This window comes from Acomys minous, assembly GCF_964271855.1.
Source record: "Acomys minous genome assembly, chromosome: 2".
NCBI classification, from domain to species: Eukaryota; Metazoa; Chordata; class Mammalia; order Rodentia; family Muridae; genus Acomys; species Acomys minous.
Genome location: NC_140484.1, coordinates 135,758,137 through 135,778,483, shown reverse-complemented (window position 1 = coordinate 135,778,483; position 20,347 = coordinate 135,758,137). Strand labels below are relative to the sequence as shown.

The following is a 20,347-nucleotide window of genomic DNA, read 5'->3' as shown; positions in this document are numbered from 1 at the left end:
AGACGCTTTCCCCAGGCATCCCTGTCATTGCCGAGTGGACCCATGAACAAAATAGCCATGATGGTACAGATGGGTTTATCCATGGGCTTGTCAACATGGACTTCCACTCAACAAGGCTTACCTGGCTACAGCTGCAACTAAGTGCCAGATGTGCAAATAGCGGAGACCAATACTAAGCACCAAATATGACATCATTCACTGGGGTGACCAGTTAGTGACCTGAAGGCAAGTTGATTACAGTGGGCCACTTCATCTATGTAAATGGCAATGCTTTGTCATTACTGGTATAGTTACTTATTCTGATTATGGGTTTTCTTCCTTGCATGTAATGCTTCTGCCAAAACTACCACGTTTGGAATTACAGAATGCCTTATTCACCATCATTGTATTTCACATAGAGTTGCTTCTGAATAAAGAACTCAATTCACAGTGTGACAGTTGACCCATGGTAATGAGATCCACTGGCCTTGTCATGTTCCCCATCATCCTGAAGTAGCTGCCCTAATAGAAAGATGGGATAGTTATAGAAGACTGGGGAACATTACTTCCAGCGTACACAGCAAACATTCTATTGAATTGGAAGCTCTGACTTCTCCCTGACCACTTTAGGTTCTACATTCAAGCCAACATGCAAAAAAAAAAAAAAAAAAAAAAAAAAAAAGAATGCCTATGTAAGGAGGAGGTGATCTATATTACCAAGGGAAAATGGGGTTGGTTATCCACAATGGACATAAAAAAGATTATCTCTGAAGTGCAAGAGATCCTTTAAGATGTCGGTTGGTGCTACTATCTTCTGTGATTGTACAATGTGTGACAAACTACAACAATGTAATCCAGGCAGGATGACAAAGGGTATAGACAAAGGGCAAAGGAGTAAAGGTATGGCTCACTCATCCAGGAAAAAGGCCAAGACTGCTGAAGTACTTGATGATGGTAAAGTAAATACAGATGAAGGTAGTTACAAATACCAGCTAAAGCCATTTGTCCACTTGCAGAAACAAGGGTTATAATCAAGCATCATTTAAAAAGATATGATTGTGTGTCAAGGTGACAAAGAGTGGACTTCTGATGGTTATTATTGTTTGTCAACTTGATTACATCTGGAATTAACTAAAGCCCAAGCATCTGGGTACACTTGTGAGGGATTTTTTTTCTTAATTAAATTATTGAAAGTGGGAAGACCCAATTTTAAAAAGTATTTTTTATTTTTTTACATATACATTTATATGATTACACACATATAAAAAGCTATATACAGCAAGAAGAGCCATGAAACAATCAGGAATTATATTAATGTTACATTCATATTGTTTTGGCTATTTGTACTTGGCAACCTTGAAGAAAACCTTTTCCTATCTTGGTGATTCACTTTTAATTTAGATCTTATGAGGTGGGAAGATCCATCTTTGATCTGGGCCACACCTTCTGCTGATGGCCTATATGAAGGACATGGAACAAGGAAGCTTGCTCTCTTTTTCTTCTCTCTCTCTCTCTCTCTCTCTCTCTCTCTCTCTCTCTCTCTCTCTCTCTCTCTCTCTCTCGTGAATCCATTTCATGGATATTCTGGCATATACTGAAGACCAACTGAGACATCCAGACTCATGGAATATACAATTACTGGATTCTTGGACCTTCCATTGGTAGACAGTCATTGTTGCACTAGTCAGACCACAGCTTGTAAACCATTAAAGAGAACACACACACACACACACACACACACACACACACACACACACACACACAGAGAGAGAGAGAGAGAGAGAGAGAGAGAGAGAGAGAGAGAGAGAGAGAGATTGAGAGAGAGAGAGAGAGCTCTGACTGTACAATGACATCGGATGTCTCAGCAGCCCATTATGGTGCTGGAGTCCCAGGGGATCCCTAAAAGACTTTCTGGTCCTCAGCCTATGTTGGAAACTTGAAGAAGTAGGTTCTAACACCAGTAAACTGGCTGGGTACAAAATTAACTCAAAAAAATCAGTAGCCTTCCTATATACAAATGACAATCATACAGAGGAAGAAATTAGGAAATCTACACCCTTCACATTAGCCACAAGCAAGTTAAAATATCTAGGAGTAACTCTAACCAAACAAGTGAAAGACTTGTTTGAAAAAACCTTTAAGTCCCTAAAGAAAGAGATTGAAGGTGACTTGAGAAGATGGAGGGATCTCCCCTGTTCGTGGATCGGGAGAATCAACATAGTAAAAATGGCCATTTTACCAAAAGCAATTTACAGATTCAATGCAATCCCTGGTCAAAATACCTACACAATTTTTTAAAGACATTGAAAGGTCAATTCTCAACTTTATATGGAAAAACAAAAAACCCAGAATAGCTAAAACAATCTTATACAATAGAAGCTTAGTTCTTTAGAGGTTAAGATTTTCTTAGGTCTAGATAGACATTTTAGGTTGTTAATGATGAGATATGATATTGATTTACATTCAGAATTTTAGACTCACCAAGATAGGAAAGATGTTTTTTTCAAGACTCCCAAATACAAATAGCCAAAACACTATGAATGTAATATATATAATTCTTGATTGTTTCATTGTTCTTCTTGCTATAGGTAGTTTATTGTATATATGTGTAATAATATAAATGTATACGTAAATATTTAATAAAAAGAAAATACAAGTATCTTATTGGGTTCTCATTTTTCTGGTTTATAATATGAATATTTCATAGGATTGAATAGAAATGCTATGTTTATATAACCACAAATATTTTTCTAAGCATTTTCTTTTAGCTATTTTTCTCTTATTTTATTGTATTGGGCAGCTGGCTTAGTGATAGAGAAATAAATCAACAGATATGTTTATAAATGGAATGAAATCACCAAGCAAAACAAGCAAGCACCTCTGGTCCATGTAACATGAGTCTGAAGAGTATTGGGAACAGTATATTTTAAAACAAGAAAGAAATATGACACAAGCTAGTTGAATAAATTCCATACAAGTTAAACGGGCTTTAAAAAAATCCTCTCTCTAAATTTGATTTTAAGGATGCTTAAAATTATATACCACCTAAAAAATACAACATAACTGATATAGGACCTACATAAAAATAATAATATAAACTGATTAGGAACAATATCATTATGTAGTAAAGAAGATCATCTCAATTGCATGTCAATATTACATACTGCTCCAATGGACTTATCTATAGAATATGTAAAGAACATCATCAAATACATTTCAGAATGACCAATGATCCAATTAGAAAATGAAGTGAAGCTGGAAAAGCCAGCGATTTTTACATAAAATATTTTTAAATGGTTAGTGTATTGGTGAGCAGCTACTCAGTTTTTGCTTGTCATCCAGAAAGCACAATTTGAAACTCACAATGCAGTGTGGGACTGCATCCATCAGGGTAGGTGGCTGCTGTGTGAACAAGGCAATAATGTAAAGTGCTGATGGTGGGGATGGAAAAACTGCACTCCACTCACCACTGGAGTAAAAGTACCACACTTTACAAGGCAGGCTAGCAGCATGTAGTGATGTGCAGTCTGCGCACACCATGCAGCTCATTTTAGCAAAAAGAGTATCACTTTATGTGTTCATCGAAGGCATATACTGGGTGCTTACATCAGCATATCAGTAATGATCCCAAACCATAAACTGCCCAAATACGTACCAACAGATGAAACTTTGAGGCATCCATGTCCCCCTCACTAGAAACTCCACAAATGTACTACCACATCAAAGAACCTTAAAGATACAATGTTGAACAGTGCTACAAGGACGGAAACTTGTAAACTTGTGTGTTATTTCATTGATGGTAACTGAAAATACCAGCAAAAAAACCAAACAAAACCAAACCAACCAAACAAAAAAAACCTGCTTCCATTCTTCTTCCTTGTAGACGGCTGCTCTGGGTGCTGCACTGGTGAACTGAGGCCTAGGAGGTTATAGAGAGGCTGTGTCACGTTCCACTGTCAGGCTGGGACTGCTAGTCACAGAGAGGGTCAGCCTCCCCCAAATTCTCCGAAGTACAGTCGCAGCATGTGCAGATGTCCCCTCCATTGTGGTTTCCCATTAGTCTGCCATCTCCCACCACCTGCTTCTATTGTTTATCATGGAATCCATGCTTGGCCATCCATACCATCCTGGTCATACTTGACCAGCACAATTTATCACGTGTTTTAATGGATCTTGATATTCTCATCCTCTCTCTCTCTCTCTCTCTCTCTCTCTCTCTCTCTTTCTCTCTCTCTCTTTATTATATTCTAAATCATCGCCTGAATGTCAATGTCCATGTTAACCCTTACATCACATTTACTGTAATATCACAACTCCTTACATGATTTGTAAGCTAATGTATGGTCAGACTCTACTTTATCTCATTTTTTTTCCATTCTATTATCACAATTATGTAGTACAGTCAGTATGGATTTAATTGATTTAATTCATCACATTTTATCATGTCCCACATCAGTGTGGATCTGTCTTTCTTCACTGAGCCATAATTTACCATGTTTCTAATCTATCATCATTAAAATATCCTTTTTTTCCTGATTCCAGACATACATTACATATGCTCATTCTAACATAATACAAATATGAAGTAATGACATTTTTATGTGAAATTATGTGAAGGCTTTCTTTCTACTACACGCAGATCTTATTAATAAGAAGAACAAGCCCGTTGCTCGGAACCTGGCACAATATGGATACAAAATGATCTTAAGGAAAATATGAGACAAACAATGTTCACAGTTCACATGGCAGTGGGTACATTCATTGAGATCCTTGTGGACCCAAATTGACATTCCAAAAAGAAGCAGAGAAGACAAAATTAACAGTGGTTATAATCTCCAAGATCAATGAAGAGTATGTGACCCTAAGAGCAACCAATATCCTTTAGGCCATAGGAAAAGGTGGTAAGAAAGGCATGCTTGTATTTATGAGATCCAGTGCTGAGACCCTTGAAGACATCACCTATGTCAGTAGGCTTCTGAGTTTCTGTTTTCTTCATATGCTCTGGAGAATATGTCTTAAATGCTTAGGGACATTGATTAAGTGGCTCAGAGAAGTGTGAAACAGATCCTGAGGTCTCCTGAGCATTTGGAAATGAGAGATTCTGGGGGGAGGTGATCTCATCATATTTGTCTTTCTAACCTGTTTCTGCAACATTCTCTCAGAAGAAGCTGTCTGGACCGGTGCAGGACAGATACATATCCATCAACAACACTATGGGGCTGGTAAGTGCCAGGGATAGAAACAAGGGAAGACTTCTCTCTTACATCTGTGACGTGTGATCAGGAGAATCGAGACAAATTTCCTTTCATAGCAGGACATAGCCCACATGGGGTTCCAGACTTCATTTCAGCAAATATATCAAGGGAGATGTGGAGTTTCTAGTGAGAGACTCATGATGGACTTTATCAAAATTCTAAATGCTTTTGGACCACATGTGGCATCGTCTGGCCATGTCCCTGTATTTCCATAAAGGCCTCATAGCCTTGAAGAGAATTTGATAAAATACAATTTAATTGCAAAGCAAAAGTAAGAAAAGTTTTCTAACAAAACTGTGTTTCTTCTTGATACCCTATGAGCATATACAGGGAGAGGAAGTCCACCTCAGATACAGTCATAGGGGAGGGGAGTAAGGGGAAAATGGGAGGGAGGGAGGGAGGAAGGGGAGGATACAAGGGATGGGATAACCATTGAGATGTAATAAGAATAAATTAATAAAATAAAAATTAAAAAAATTTAAAAAACCACAGACGAATTAAAAAAAAAAGGAATACAAACAGGAATTAATTGTAAAAAAACAAACAAACAAACAAAACAAAACCAAAAACTATGTCTCCTTTATGATTGATAAATAACAAATGAAATTCAAATTTAAATATAAGAAAAAGTTTTGCAAACAAAAGAAACATCAGTCTAGCTGGAGAAAGTAAGTGCCTATACTTGTCCTCTTTGTTTTGTAGCCAGTGAAACATCTTGCATATACACATGGTGAAGGAGCACAATGCTGTAAAATGGATGCATTTTTAATGCACATAGGAAGTATTTACTGCTGAGCATGAATGTGATTAAGGCTGTGACCAACTGTGACTGAGACTGCCGTGAGACATCTGCCAGCAGAAGGTAGGGGGGGCCCGTCACTACAGTAAAGAAACGGTGCTTTCAGTTTTGTAGTGCGAACACTATGTGGCTCAATATAAGTGGTGCCCCCTTTCTGCTGACTGGCTTCCCGGGACGTGAAGCGGCTCATCCCTGGATCTCCATCCCCTTCTTCGCCATCTATCTATCTGTGCTTCTGGGGAATGGCACCCTTCTCTACCTCATAAAGGATGACCAAAACCTCCATGAACCCATGTACTATTTCCTTGCCATGCTGGCAAGCACAGACCTCATGGTTACACTGACTACAATGCCCACGGTCATGGCAGTCCTATGGGTGAATCACAGAGAGATAAGACATGGGGCCTGCTTCTTACAGGCCTACGTCATTCACTCCCTTTCCATTGTGGAGTCAGGGGTCTTGCTTGCCATGTCTTATGATCGCTTTGTTGCCATCTGCACACCCCTGCATTACAACTCTATCCTTACCAATTCTAGGGTTATAAAGATAGGACTTGGAGTAGTACTAAGGGGCTTCTTGTCTCTTGTGCCCCCAATCCTGCCTCTCTTTTGGTTCCCATACTGCCGTTCCCATGTGCTTTCTCATGCCTTCTGCCTCCACCAAGATGTCATGAAACTTGCATGTGCTGACATTACCTTTAACCGCGTGTACCCAGTTGTTTTGGTCGCCCTGACTTTCTTCCTTGATGTGTTGATCATTGTATTTTCCTATGTCACAATTCTGAAGACAGTAATGGGCATTGCCTCTGGAGAGGAGAGAGCAAAGGCTCTCAACACCTGTGTCTCCCACATTAGCTGTGTCCTGGTCTTTTACATCACTGTGATTGGCCTGACCTTCATCCACAGGTTTGGTAAGCATGCCCCACATGTGGTGCACATTACCATGAGCTATGTCTATTTTCTCTTTCCTCCATTTATGAACCCCATCATTTATAGCATTAAGACCAAGCAGATTCAGAGGAGTGTCCTCCGTCTACTGTCTGTATGAAATGATGTGTCATTATGTCATCATTGAGAGAATTTGAGGAATTTTTCAGCCTCTTGTATATTGAAAGAGGCCTTGATTTTATATCCATTTGTTCCTTTATCAGCAGTATGATGTAAATTATTAAATAAATGTATATCAATCCAAATAATGAATATATCTGGGCATTCAGTTAGCAAGCACATATTAGAAATACACAAGATATCTATCTATCTATCTATCTATCTATCTATCTATCTATCTATCTATCTTGAGAGAGAGAGCTAGAACAATAGAGAGTAGGAAAATAAAACACAATTAATTTTGGAGATAAAGTATATAGCTAAATACTCTATGAATAAAAATTATGGGATCATTCAGATCTTTTGTGTATTAGAGAACCATTTCTGAAGAAGTCAAGTGTCCAGTCTGGGTCACTGACAGATAAAACTGGCAAATGTTAGTACTCTTGATTGCTAAATAAATTTTGGATTGACTATAGGAGTTGCAACCCAATGGACTCTGTCTCAAACTGCTCTACCCTAAGGTAGAATTTTCTTTTGAAATGATTCTATAGCCATTTGAATGCATGAATGTGTATTGTCCCCAAATTTGTTGATTGATACTCCACTTTATTTGCTCTGTTTTATACTATAGTCTGTGAACATGCTTTAATGAAATCTATTATCCTGTATATTAGTTTTAAACACCAATAATGAAGTAAAAAGCCAGAATTTCTCATTTGGTCTATGAAGTTCTCCACAGTGAAGCTCCTCTATGCCACTTTCCCTCAGCGCACTCCGTGTCGCCACACAGGCACAACAGAGCAAGCATCTCTTCTAGACTTCTTACATGGCCCTGTGGCCCTCCATGTCCATGCTTATAGACTGTTTCAATTTTCTACTCTAACCCCTTCAATGACTCCAAATTTAGACCTCTTTTCCTAACATTTGTAGTTCTGCCCTAGAATTTATTAGTCCATCTTACAAAAATACTATTTTATTCTATAAATAGTATAACGCAAACCTTACAATGAAATATTTCTCATTTCTTCTTCCTACCTTTGAAATGTTGCTGAACATGCCTTACCTTTACATATGCTATTTTCCAAATTCAATGTCATTACTTTCATTTTACACAATGTGATTTAGAATATTAAAAAAGTAAAATTTATGACAGTTTACTTTTTCAAACTATTTTTGCCATCCCTTATTACTTTCTAGTCATGTTTCTTTCTAAATGTTTGAACAAAAATATTTTGGTACATATGATAAGTGAAATGCAACCTGATATTGTAATTTTGTGTAGCCAATTTAATTTTTATTCACTTTTAACTTGTATATAAAAATACAGAATTATGGGAAATGGAGTGGCATTTTGCTCCATGTGTCAAATCCTTTGAAAGTTAGAGTAATTATCATTTTATATTGATGATTTTCTGGTGTTGTGACCATTCAGAATATTGTTCCTCATTATCTGATAAATATAATGAACTGTTTATTATAATTGTGCTGTATGGTGGCATAGACTTTTAGAGTATATTTCTCCTGTCAGTTGTACCCTATCATCTACTTTTCTTTTACCCTTCAACAATTGTGTCTTAACCATAAGAAATTCTTACTTTTGACACTTTGCTGCTCACATATCTTATTATTTTTCCCTTTTAAAACTGGTTTTTATAAGTCTGTTACATAATGACTTTCAAATTTTAACTAGTTCATAAATACTTCATCCCATTTTTATTAGCCTTTCTATATGTGTATTAGCATTCACTTAATTGAGATACTGGAGCCTTACATTTAGGGTCTTTCCTGAGCCCAAGTTTATTTTAAACATTTCATATATTTTTGCACAATAGTTTTACATATCTTATGCTAAAATAAATTTGTATTTGGGAAGTGTAGGTAATTTAAGTCTGCCAAAATATGCTTATTTTCGTGACTTTCAAGGATATTCAGTGTTGGTTAATAAAAAAGACTGAGTCGCAAAAGAGGGCACATTCTGCTTGAGGGAAGAGTGAAATTTACCCAGGATGCGCTCCTTCAGCCAAGATGTGAAGATGCATGAAGAGCTAACAGGTGCAAGACCAGGACTATTGTAAGAGGAAAGCATTATATGCAAAAGCCTGGGGGGTTGGCTGGTTACAGAATCATCACAGAAGGCTATGGAAAGAAGTAAAGCAGCTTCCGTGGTGTTTTCAAACCATTTGAGTGTTGATAATAAGCAAATTTGAGGGAGGTAAGAGGAAAGTAGGCAAAGTAGAAGTGATCAGAGGAGACGGAGCCAAAGGTGACAGTAACAGAGATTAGAAAAGTGGAGTTGGAAGTTAATGGACGGATATGAGGTCCACTTAGGATGTGAATGCACTATTTACAGGAGCTCAGGAAACTGAAAAAGTCTATGCTCGATTACTTTCTTTGATATATGTAAAAAAACAAGTAAACAACTTTTCTTTAAGATCTAAGAGACTTGATATTAGCATGTGTACACATGCGTCCCTGTGTAACTGTCTTGGTTTATGAATGTGCATGTGACTATGTGAGGAAATAATGCAACCTTCAATGCTGTCCTTTCTGACTTCAAATTTCTCTCTTCTGTTTTGAAATATGTTTTAATTTCTTTATTTGAAGATTTTGTACATTTATAGAATGTGTCTTATCTCATTACCTTTAGTAATTCCCTCAAAATGTTCTTTTCTCAAGTTCATGCCTTATCTTTAAAAACAAAACAAAACATATTTTACTGCCAGCTAGTTGTACCAATATGAACGTGATGTGTGGGCCATCTACTGGAGCATAGGCAACCTACTAGCGGCCAAACTCCCAAGGACACCCGACTCTCTTTTCCCCAGTCACCACCCTCTGGAATACCTCAATATGAATCTTTGTGAGGCCCTCTCCATCCATCCACAAATTTTTCCCTTAGTTTTCACAATAAATTTAATGGATGAGTTTAATCTGTTCAATTTTGTGTTCAAAATTTTATTAATTTTTTAATAAAATATATTATATATTTTGATCCTACTGTTTTCCCCTCAACTCCTCCCTGTATATCTCTTTCTCTCTACCCAATTTCATGTTTTCTCTCTTTCCCCCCAAAGGCAAACAGATTAACAAAACAAACAAATAAATCTATAAGACTAAAAAAGCAGCAAAACAAAATAAAACTCACAAATACATGGTGCACATTTTGTCCTGGCCTCTGCTCCTGGGCTTGGGGCCTGCTCTGTAGTGCAGACAATATAACCAATGAGCATCCATTGGAGAAACTGGTTTTCCCTTTGCCAGCAAATGGTTTCTTGGATAAGGGTGGAAAGTTGTGTTGTTCTTCTTTGTGCTTGGATTTTGTCTAGCTTGACTTGTGCAGGTTTTGTCACGCTGTCGCAGTCTCTGTGTGTTCACATGTGTATCAGATTGGATGACATTGTCTCCTGGAGCCATCCACCACCTCTGGCTCTGACAATCTCTCTGCATCCACCATTATCAGCATAGATATCTGAGTTCTTTCTGAAGGGAAAGGTAAGGACACCTCATGAAGAAGTGAGGGGCCCAAACTCTATCACTTTCTGAACGCTGTCCAGTTGTGGGTCTGTGTGTTCATTACCAACTGCTGCTATACTAAACTCTGAAAAGAGATGAGTGAGGCACTGATCTGGCACCCAGCCAAGTGTGATCTGTTCATTTGTTAAAATGATTTTATATGTCTGTATGAGAGCTGATTTACCATCTGATTTTCTTAACGTATATAATTCATTGTGATGTTGGTATTCTACCTGCTATTTCTAAAACGTTTGAATTCATTTCACTTACTAAACAAGAACTTGGTGTTTGTTAAGTAGTATTTACCTATTTTATCTTCTTCCAAAGACCTTTGTATCTTTTAATTTGAATTTGGTATCTCTTCCTTTTATTTTTCTTTTATCTTCTTCCTTCCATTGTTCCTCCCTCCTTCCTTCCTTCCTTCCTTCTCCCTTCCTTCCTCCCAAATAGCTCTATTTATAACAAACCACAAACATAAAATATGTTTTATGAGACAAAATCATGGACATTTAATCTATTTTACACATGGTACTTCAACAGAGTAGATGGGTCATAACATGAGAATGGGTATGCCTTAGGAACATTAGACCCTATATGAGTGCGTTCACACATTTTTCCTTTGCATATGACTCATAGCATCTCAGGATAGATTTCAATGCTCATCTATATTGTTGCACATGTCAGATATTCATTGTTTTGATGAGTGAACAATATTTAATCATTAGAGTATACTGCATGGATTGCTGAGGTATCTTAGATGTTAGCCACTTGCTGCTGCCAAGCCTGACCCTTAGCATCCATGAAGTGGAACAGAAACAGCTTCTGCAAGCTGTCTTCTGGCCTTCACAGTTCACTGCGACATGTGCACACCAACCACTAATAAATAAACTAATAAAGTATATGTACATATTTGCATACATATGTGTGTATGAGTGCAATAACATAATATGGTAATTTTATGTTTAACCTTTGAGAAGGCTCTACATTTGTTTCCCTAGCTCTTACACCACTGTACATTCAACTGCTAAATTCAGAGTTCCAACTAACCCACATTCTCACCAACTATTGTTATTTTGACGACAGTCAGTTTAAGGGTCACACTATGATGCCTTACTGTCCTTTAGATTTGTCTTCCTCTAATGACGAAAGATGATGAACATCTTTCTATGTGATTATTGGTCATTTGTATATGTCCTTTACAAAGACATGCACTGAATTATTCTAAAACAAAGAACAGCACAAATTGGACATGATATGTGGAAAAAATAAAGAGAACACAAAGTTGGGTGGGTAGGGAAAGGGGTGAATTTTGGAGGAGTTGGGTATAGTCTCAAGACTCAATCTATTGAATGAAATATTCAAAGGACTAATAAAAAGATGTATTAGTTTGGCCCTGGTGTTGGATTTCCTGGAACAGTGGTTACAAAGTTGTAAGCTACCCAGCACCTATGCAAGTACATGTTCTAAACCACAAAAGTATCTCTCTAGGTTTTCTTGGTATACACAAAAGGCCTCTGTGGAGATGAGATAGGATGGCCTCTTGGGAGTTGGTCCTTTAATAAATATGCCTACCAGTAGTAATCCGATTGAATACTGAGAATGTGATGGAAAATGTTTAGAAATCCCAGAGAAAACTGTCAGGTAAGGAAGTATACATTCAAATTGTAGTAGACATATTTGAAATTAAGTCTTCTACCTGGCTTTGCAACAATTCTTGAGGAAAAGTGGAGAATATACGAAATGTCCTTTAATTAATTAAATAAGGGTTTAAGAAAAGGGCATGTTACATGGAATAACAAACAATAACAAAAAGTGTAATTTATGTTTAATGATTGCTAGTTGAAAAACAAGCTTAACATTTTAGCCACAGAAAAGTAAACTTGAATTTCTTTTAACCACATAACACTTAACCTTGGAAAAATGGTTAGACTTGTCAAAGTTTAATTTCCTTATTTTAGAGAAATCAAGTAATGTATTGTCTTTCCTTTCTTATAATTCTTTTTTTTAATTTTCAAATCATATAGCATCTATTATTGCTGTACTGTTAACAGTGGCAAGCTCAACAGAGACATACTTGTCAAAAAACAATGAACATTTAAACATTTTATATTACTTGAACATTCTGATACTTTTAGATTATTGAGGCACTCTTGCTGTAAACTTTCTAGTTAAAAAAAAAAGGCAAAGAGAAAAAAGAAATACAAATAACCCTTAGTATCCCCCAATAAACAAAACTTCACATTTCTTTGTTCACTTCTTCAGGATACTTTCATTTCTATTATAAAATTTTCCCCCAAAGAATCCAAATTTTGTCCCAGAGTTCTTATCTTAATTAGCATATAAGGTAGGGAAACTTTAAACACTTTCTTCAAAGTTCTGACTTTAGGTTGCTATCTTCAGCCTAGTTGGGTGACTCTTACCTACACAGCCCTTGTAAATAAACACAGACTCTTGAGTGATAGGCTGAGGTTAAGGGATTGAGATCAGAGGACACTGCTTGTAAAGGAGGAATGTAGATGATTTAGAACTATCTGAACAATCTCTGGATGCTGTGTGTGAGATTCTGGCAAGCTGTTGAGGACACAGGGGTTGTTGCTTTAGGAGAATCTTTCTAAAATTAGACTTCAGAAAGGGGTAATGGAAAAGTGCATCAATCTTACTTACATCCCTGAGATCATTGTACACTTGTGTAGTAAAAAAAAAAAAAACAACAAAATTCCCTGAAAGACTTGAGCTAGTGATATTATGTGTTGGAATCCCTGGAACTGAAGGGATGGTGGCCCAGGATCTGGGTGCTGGAAACTGATCCTAGATCCACTTCAAGAGCCACCAGTGCTCCTAGGCCAATCTCCAGGCACACATTAAGTAGAGTCTCTAATCTGAGCAGCTACTTTTAGTCATATATGTATAAAGTTTATTATACTGTCACTTAAGCTACAATTTAATTCCAGCATTTCTGGTAAGGGAGTATTAACACCAATTAGGGCCCTCTTTGGCTTGTCAATCAAATACATATTAAGGACAATATAGGCAGGAAACTTCGAACCCCTACCCAGATCTAGCCAATGGACAGGACATTGTCCACTGTTGAGTGGAGAGTGGGGACTGACTTTCTTGCGGATTCTGGTGCCCCACTTTTGACCATGTCCTCTTGGCCAGGAGACCTGGTGGCACTCAGAGGAAGGATAGCAGGCTACCAAGAAGAGACTTGATACCCTATGAGCATATACAGGGGGAAGAGGTCCCTGTCAGTCACAGTCATAGGGGATGGGAGTAGGGGGAAAACAGGAGGGAAGGATGAATGGGGGGACACAAGGGATTGGATAACAATTGAGATGTAATGTGAATAAATTAGTAAAATATTTAAAAAAATAAAAAAATTTAAAAATTCTAACTATTCTAAAAAGAGTTGCTACTCAGTGTTAATACTTAAATCTAGATTGATCCAAACTCCAGAAAGAAGCAAGATAGGTGTTCTGCTCATTCACTCTGGTCCACCTTTAAAGCAGCAAGGGGCAGAAATTTGTCACTTTCTTCTATGCTGCATAACAAGCTGTGAAATTATCTTTTCTCATTCTGTCCCCTCCACAGGGAGGGTTAACTTTCTGGTAGGATTTTTGTCTTGTGATGGCATACACATTAGCTCTGTGAAGCCAAGGCAATTCACTAAGAGGCAAAAACACAGTGGAGCAAGATTGTGTCGCTTTTTATCCACTACCAGAATAGCTACCACTCAATTTGTCTGGCAGATTCTCCATAGCTAGTGTCCTCAGGAATAGTATTATTTCCAGAGCTCATTCACCTTTCTTCTATCAATTTTCCCCAGACTAATGGCTTATTATCAGAGAGATTGCACTGTCCTACAATTCCCACAATTCTGACTCTTGATAGGACTTTACTAAATTCTGATGGAAAGGTCATAAAGACTGCTATCATCACAGTCTCTCTGAATTCATCTGCAGACTTATAACTGATGCTGTGTACCTTACAAAATTACTTAAAGATTCTAATTGAATTTGCAAAGAACAAATTTTTCTTGCTTTTCTTTTATTATCATAATATACCTGCTTCAAAATTTCTTGATTATGTGCAAGCAGAAATGACCTGATATTACAGGTGTATAAACTACATAGGTCATAGTTCAAAGACCATTATAAAACCTAATCTTGATTTTCATGGATAAGTATTTTATTGGTATCAATTACTATAGCATCTGTGGTTGTCTCTGTTAGCAATATGGTCACCATTACCACCATGTACTAGATTTTAACTTTGTTCTCTATCTTGTATAAAATTTATGTTCTCCCAATTTCTAAACTATCAATTCCTAATGTGACTATTTCCCATCCCATAAACATTTTTTAAAAAATTCTGACACTTTTGTTAGTATTTGTTTTTTGTAGAAGCCTCACAGAAATATTTTGCCTTCCTTGAAGTTTCCATTTAGGGATTCTCAGTGTGTATCTTTTTCTCTCCAGTTATGTTTGGTCTTCAATGCTTGACGTGCTAGATATATTTCAGTAATGAAAATGTCATGAGCCTCTAATCTGTGGAATTTTCACAATGTTCTAAAGTGAGTTTGCTTGCTTTGTCCACATGTTTAAATTTTTATGGAGATTCATGAGTTATTTTCTTATTTATATTACACTTGAGGCAGCCACACTGTAAAAATGACACAAACATTTTCAAGGTAGTAAACTCAATAATCTTGACTAACAATTGTATTTAGTAATTTTTCTTTTTGAGGTATCTCATTGGTTTCAAGAAAGAAAGTTCATATTGAAACAAGTTCAGTAAAACTAAAGTAAAACGTTAGATGAGACAGAGTACGAATAGGGAAAACTGGTGGGGAAATTGGAGGGATGTAGAGATGGGTCAGTGGTTGAGGGAGCATTGGCTCCTCTTCTAGATGACCCAGCTTCCATTTCCCATTCCCCATATGGCCACTCACCATCATCTGGAACTCTAGCTCCAGGGCATCTGTTGCCCTTTTCTGGCCTCTGTGGGCACTACACACACGATGCACAGAAATAACATGCAGGCACAACAATCACACATATAAAAAAATAAAGAAATCTTTTTTTAAAAAAGGGTGAACAGAATGAAATGGATTGAAGACTGGCAGTTGGGACTAATTCTGAAGGCTGGAAATATATCATGACAATAAACATGACAGCTTTGTAGCAAGTTGTGATACTGACTGATGGTGATTAATGTTGCTGTTCTAGGAAGAGATCTGATGAGAAAAAGCTGATGTAAGTATGAGAAAGCACAAAAACCTTGTAAGTTTTGAAACGAAAAGTGACCTGAAGATGTGCTACAATGAGATGGAAGTAGGAAGACTGCTGCGTTCTTAGAGCCTCAGCCTCTGAAACTGGCTGTAGCTGCCAATCCAAGCATGTGGCCCAACAACAGTGATGCTCCTTTCTTGCTGACCGGCTTCCTGGGCTTGGAAGCTATTCACCACTGGATCTCTATCCCTTTCTTTGTCATCTACTTCTCCATCATCTTAGGGAATGGTACACTTCTCTTCATCATTTGGAATGACCCCAGCCTTCATGAGCCCATGTACTACTTCTTGGCTGTGCTGGCCAGTACAGACCTTGGAATGACTCTAATCACTATGCCCACAGTGATGGCTGTCCTAGTCCTGAACCAGAGGGAGATTGCACATGAGGCCTGTTTTATTCAGTCCTATTTCATCCACTCACTAGCATTGGTAGAGTCAGGGGTTTTGCTTGCCATGTCTTATGATCGCTTTGTTGCCATCTGTACACCCCTGCATTACAACTCTGTCCTTACCAATTCTAGGGTGGTGAAGATAGCACTAGGGGTTCTGATGAGAGGTTTCGTAATCATTGTGCCTCCCATAATGACTCTCTTTTGGTTCCCCTACTGCCGTTCCCATGTGCTTTCTCATGCCTTCTGCCTCCACCAAGACGTCATGAAACTTGCATGTGCTGACATTACCTTTAACCGTGTGTACCCGGTTGTTTTAGTTGCCCCGACTTTCTTCCTTGATGCATTGATCATCGCCTTTTCTTATGTCGTCATTCTGAAGACAGTAATGGGCATTGCCTCTGGAGAGGAGAGAGCAAAGGCTCTCAACACCTGTGTCTCCCACATTAGCTGTGTCCTGGTCTTTTACATCACTGTGATTGGCCTGACCTTCATCCACAGGTTTGGTAAGCATGCCCCGCGTGTGGTGCATGTTACCATGAGCTATGTCTATTTTCTCTTTCCTCCGTTAATGAACCCCATCATTTATAGCATTAAGACCAAGCAGTTTCAGAGGAGCATCCTCCGTCTACTGTCTATATGAAATGATGTGTCATTATGTCACCATTGAGAGAATTTGAGGAACTTTTCAGCCTCTTGTATATTGAAAGTGACCTTGATTTTATATCCATTGGCTGCTTTATCAGCAGTATGATGTAAATTATTTAGTAAATCTAAAAATCAATGCAACAAATGAATATATCTGAGTATTCATTTAGCAAGCATGTATTATAAATACACAAGATTATCTATCTATCTGTCTCTATGTATGTATGTATGTATGTATGTATGTATCTGTCTATCTATCTATCTATATCTTGAGAGAAGGCTATAACAAGAGAGAATAGGGAAATAAAACACAGTTAATTTTGGACATAAGGTACATAGCTAAATACTCTATGAACAAAAATTATGGGATCATTGAGATCTTTTGTGTATTAGAGAACCATTTCTGAAGAAGTCAAGTGTCCAGTCTGGGTCACTGACAGATAAAAATTGGCAAATGTTAGTACTCTTGACTGCTAAATAAATTTCAGATTGGCTATAGGAGTTGCAACCCAATGGACTCTGTCTCAAACTACTCTACCCCAAGGTAGAATTTTCTTTTGAAATGATTCTATAGCCATTTATAAAGCATGAATATGTATTGTCCCCAAATTTGTTCATTGATACTCCACTTTATTTGCATTGTTTTATACTATAGTCTCTAAGTATGCATTAATGAAATCTATTATCCTGTATATTAGTTTTAAACACCAATAGTGGAGAAAAAAGCCAGGACTTCTCATTTGGTCTGTGAAATTCTCCACAGTGAAGCTCCTCTGTGCCACTTTCCCCCGGAGCACTCCGTGTCGCCACACAGGCCCTACAGAGCAAGCATGTCTTCTAGACGTCTTACAAAGCCCTGTGGCCCTCCATGTCCATGCTTATGGACTGTTTCAATTTTCTACTCTAACCCCTTCAATGACTCCAAATTTAGACCTCTTTTTCTAACATTTGTAGTTCTGCCCTAGAATTTATTAGTCCATCTTACAACAATACTATTTTATTCTATAAATAGTATAATGCAAACCTTACAATGAAATATTTCTCATTTCTTCTTCCTACCTTTGAAATGTTGCTGTCACATGCCTTACCTTTACATATGCTATTTTCCAAATTCAATATCATTACTTTCATTTTACACAATGTGTTTTAGAATATTAAAAAAGTAAAATTTATGACAATTTACTTTTTCAAGCTATTTTTGCCATCCCTTATTACATTCTAGTCATGTTTCTTTCTAAATGTTTGAACAAAAATATTTTGGTACATATGATAAGTGAAATGCAACCTGATATTGTAATTTTGTGTAGCCAATTTAATTTTCATTCACTTTTGGCTTGTATATAAAAATACAGACTTATGGGAAATGGAGTGGCATTTTGCTCCATGTGTCAAATGCTTTGAAAGTCAGAGTAATTATCATTTTATATTGATGATTTTCTGGTGTTGTGACCATTCAGAATATTGTTCCTCATTATCTGATAAATATAATGAACTGTTTATTATAATTGTGCTGTATGGTGGCATAGACTTCTAGAATATATTTCTCCTGTCAGTTGTACCCTATCATCTACTTTTCTTTTACCCTTCAACAATTAAGTGTGTCTTAATCATAAGAAATTCTTACTTTTGACACTTTGCTGCTCACATATCTTATTATTTTTCCCTTTTAAAACTGGTTTTTATAAGTCTATTACTTAATGCCTTTCAAATTTTAACTAGATCATAAATATTTCATCCCATTTTTATTAGCCTTTCTATATGTGTATTAGCATTCACTTAATTGAGATACTGGAGCCTTACATTTAGGGTCTTTCCTGAGCCCAAGTTTATTTTAAACATTTCATATATTTTTGCACAATAGTTTTACATTTCTTATGCTAAAATAAATTTGTATTTGGGAAGTGTAGGTAATTTAAGTCTGCCAAAATATGCTTATTTTCATGGGTTTCATGGATATTCAGTGTTGGTTAATAAAAAAGACTGAGTCGCAAAAGAGGGCACATTGTGCTTGAGGGAAGAGTGAAATTTACTCAGGATGCGCTCTTTCAGCCAAGATGTGAAGATGCATGAAGAGCTAACAGGTGCAAGACCAGGACTATTGTAAGAGGAAAGCATTATATGCAAAAGCCTGGGGTTGGCTGGTTACAGAATCATCACAGAAGGCTATGGAAAGAAGTAAAGCAGCTTCCGTGGTGTTTTCAAACCATTTGAGTGTTGATAATAAGCAAATTTGAGGGAGGTAAGAGGAAAGTAGGCAAAGTAGAAGTGATCAGAAGAGACGGAGCCAAAGGTGACAGTAACAGAGATTAGAAAAGTGGAGTTGGAAGTTAATGGACGGACATGAGGCCCACTTAGGATGTGAATGCACTATTTACAGGAGCTTAGACAACTGAAAAAGTCTAGGCTCGATTACTTTCTTTGATATATGTAAAAAACAAGTAAACAACTTATCTTTAAGATCTAAAAGACTTGATATTAGCATGTGTACACACGTGTCCCTGTGTAACTGTCTTGGTTTATGTGCATGTGACTATGTGAGGAAATAATGCAACCTTCAATGCTGTCCTTTCTGACTTCAAATTTCTCTCTTCTTTTGTGAAATATACTTTAATTTCTTTGTTTGAAGATTTTGTACATTTATAGAGAGTGTCATATCTCATTACCTTTAGTAATTCCCTCAAAATGTTCTTTTCTCAAGTTCATGCCTTATCTTTAAAAACAAAACAAAATATATTTTACTGCCAGATAGTTGTACCAATATGAACGTGATGTGCGGGCCATCTACTGGAGCATAAGCAACTTACTAGCGGACAAACTCCCAAAGAAACCTGACTCTCTTTTCCCCAGTCACCACCCTCTGGAATAGCTCAATATGAATCTTTGTGAGGCCCTCTCCATCCATCCTGAAATTTTCACTGACTTAATCTAGTACAATTTTTCCCTTAGTTTTCACAATAAATTTAATGGATGAGTTTAATCTGTTCAATTTTGTGTGGGGTTTATTAATTTTTTGATAAAATATATTATATATTTTGATCCTACTGTTTTCCCCTCAACTCCTCCCTGTATATCTCTTCCTCTCTACCCAATTTCCTGTTTTTTGTCTCCCCCCCAAAGACAAACAAATTAACAAAACAAATAAATAAATCAATAAGACTAAAAAAGTAGCAAAACAAAATAAAACTCACAAAAACATGGTGTACATAAAAAATTTTTTTATTAATTTATTCTTGTTACATCTCAATGGTTATCCTATTCCTTGTATCCTCCTATTCTTCCCTCCCTCCCATTTTCCCCATATTCCCCTCCCTTATGACTGTTCCTGAGGGGAATTTCCTCCCCCCTGTATATGCTCATAGGGTACCAAGTCTCTCTTGACAACCTGCTATCCTTCCTCTGATTGCCACCAGGTGTCTCCCTCCAG

The 20,347-nt window shown here is 37.1% G+C and overlaps 2 protein-coding genes across 2 annotated transcripts; both read left to right on the top strand.

Moving 5' to 3' along the window:
• Positions 1 to 6,157: 6,157 nt before the first annotated feature.
• Positions 6,158 to 7,081, top strand: LOC311581417 (olfactory receptor 51B2-like; the record flags this gene model as incomplete). The annotated part of the gene is made up of 1 exon (XM_084753617.1): positions 6,158 to 7,081. One exon carries the CDS (start codon positions 6,158 to 6,160, stop codon positions 7,079 to 7,081), a length of 924 nt encoding a protein of 307 aa, XP_084609743.1.
• Positions 7,082 to 15,976: 8,895 nt separating this feature from the next.
• Positions 15,977 to 16,918, top strand: LOC311578538 (olfactory receptor 51B4-like; the record flags this gene model as incomplete). The annotated part of the gene is made up of 1 exon (XM_084748446.1): positions 15,977 to 16,918. Exon 1 carries the CDS (start codon positions 15,995 to 15,997, stop codon positions 16,916 to 16,918), a length of 924 nt encoding a protein of 307 aa, XP_084604572.1. The 5' UTR covers positions 15,977 to 15,994.
• Positions 16,919 to 20,347: the final 3,429 nt, after the last annotated feature.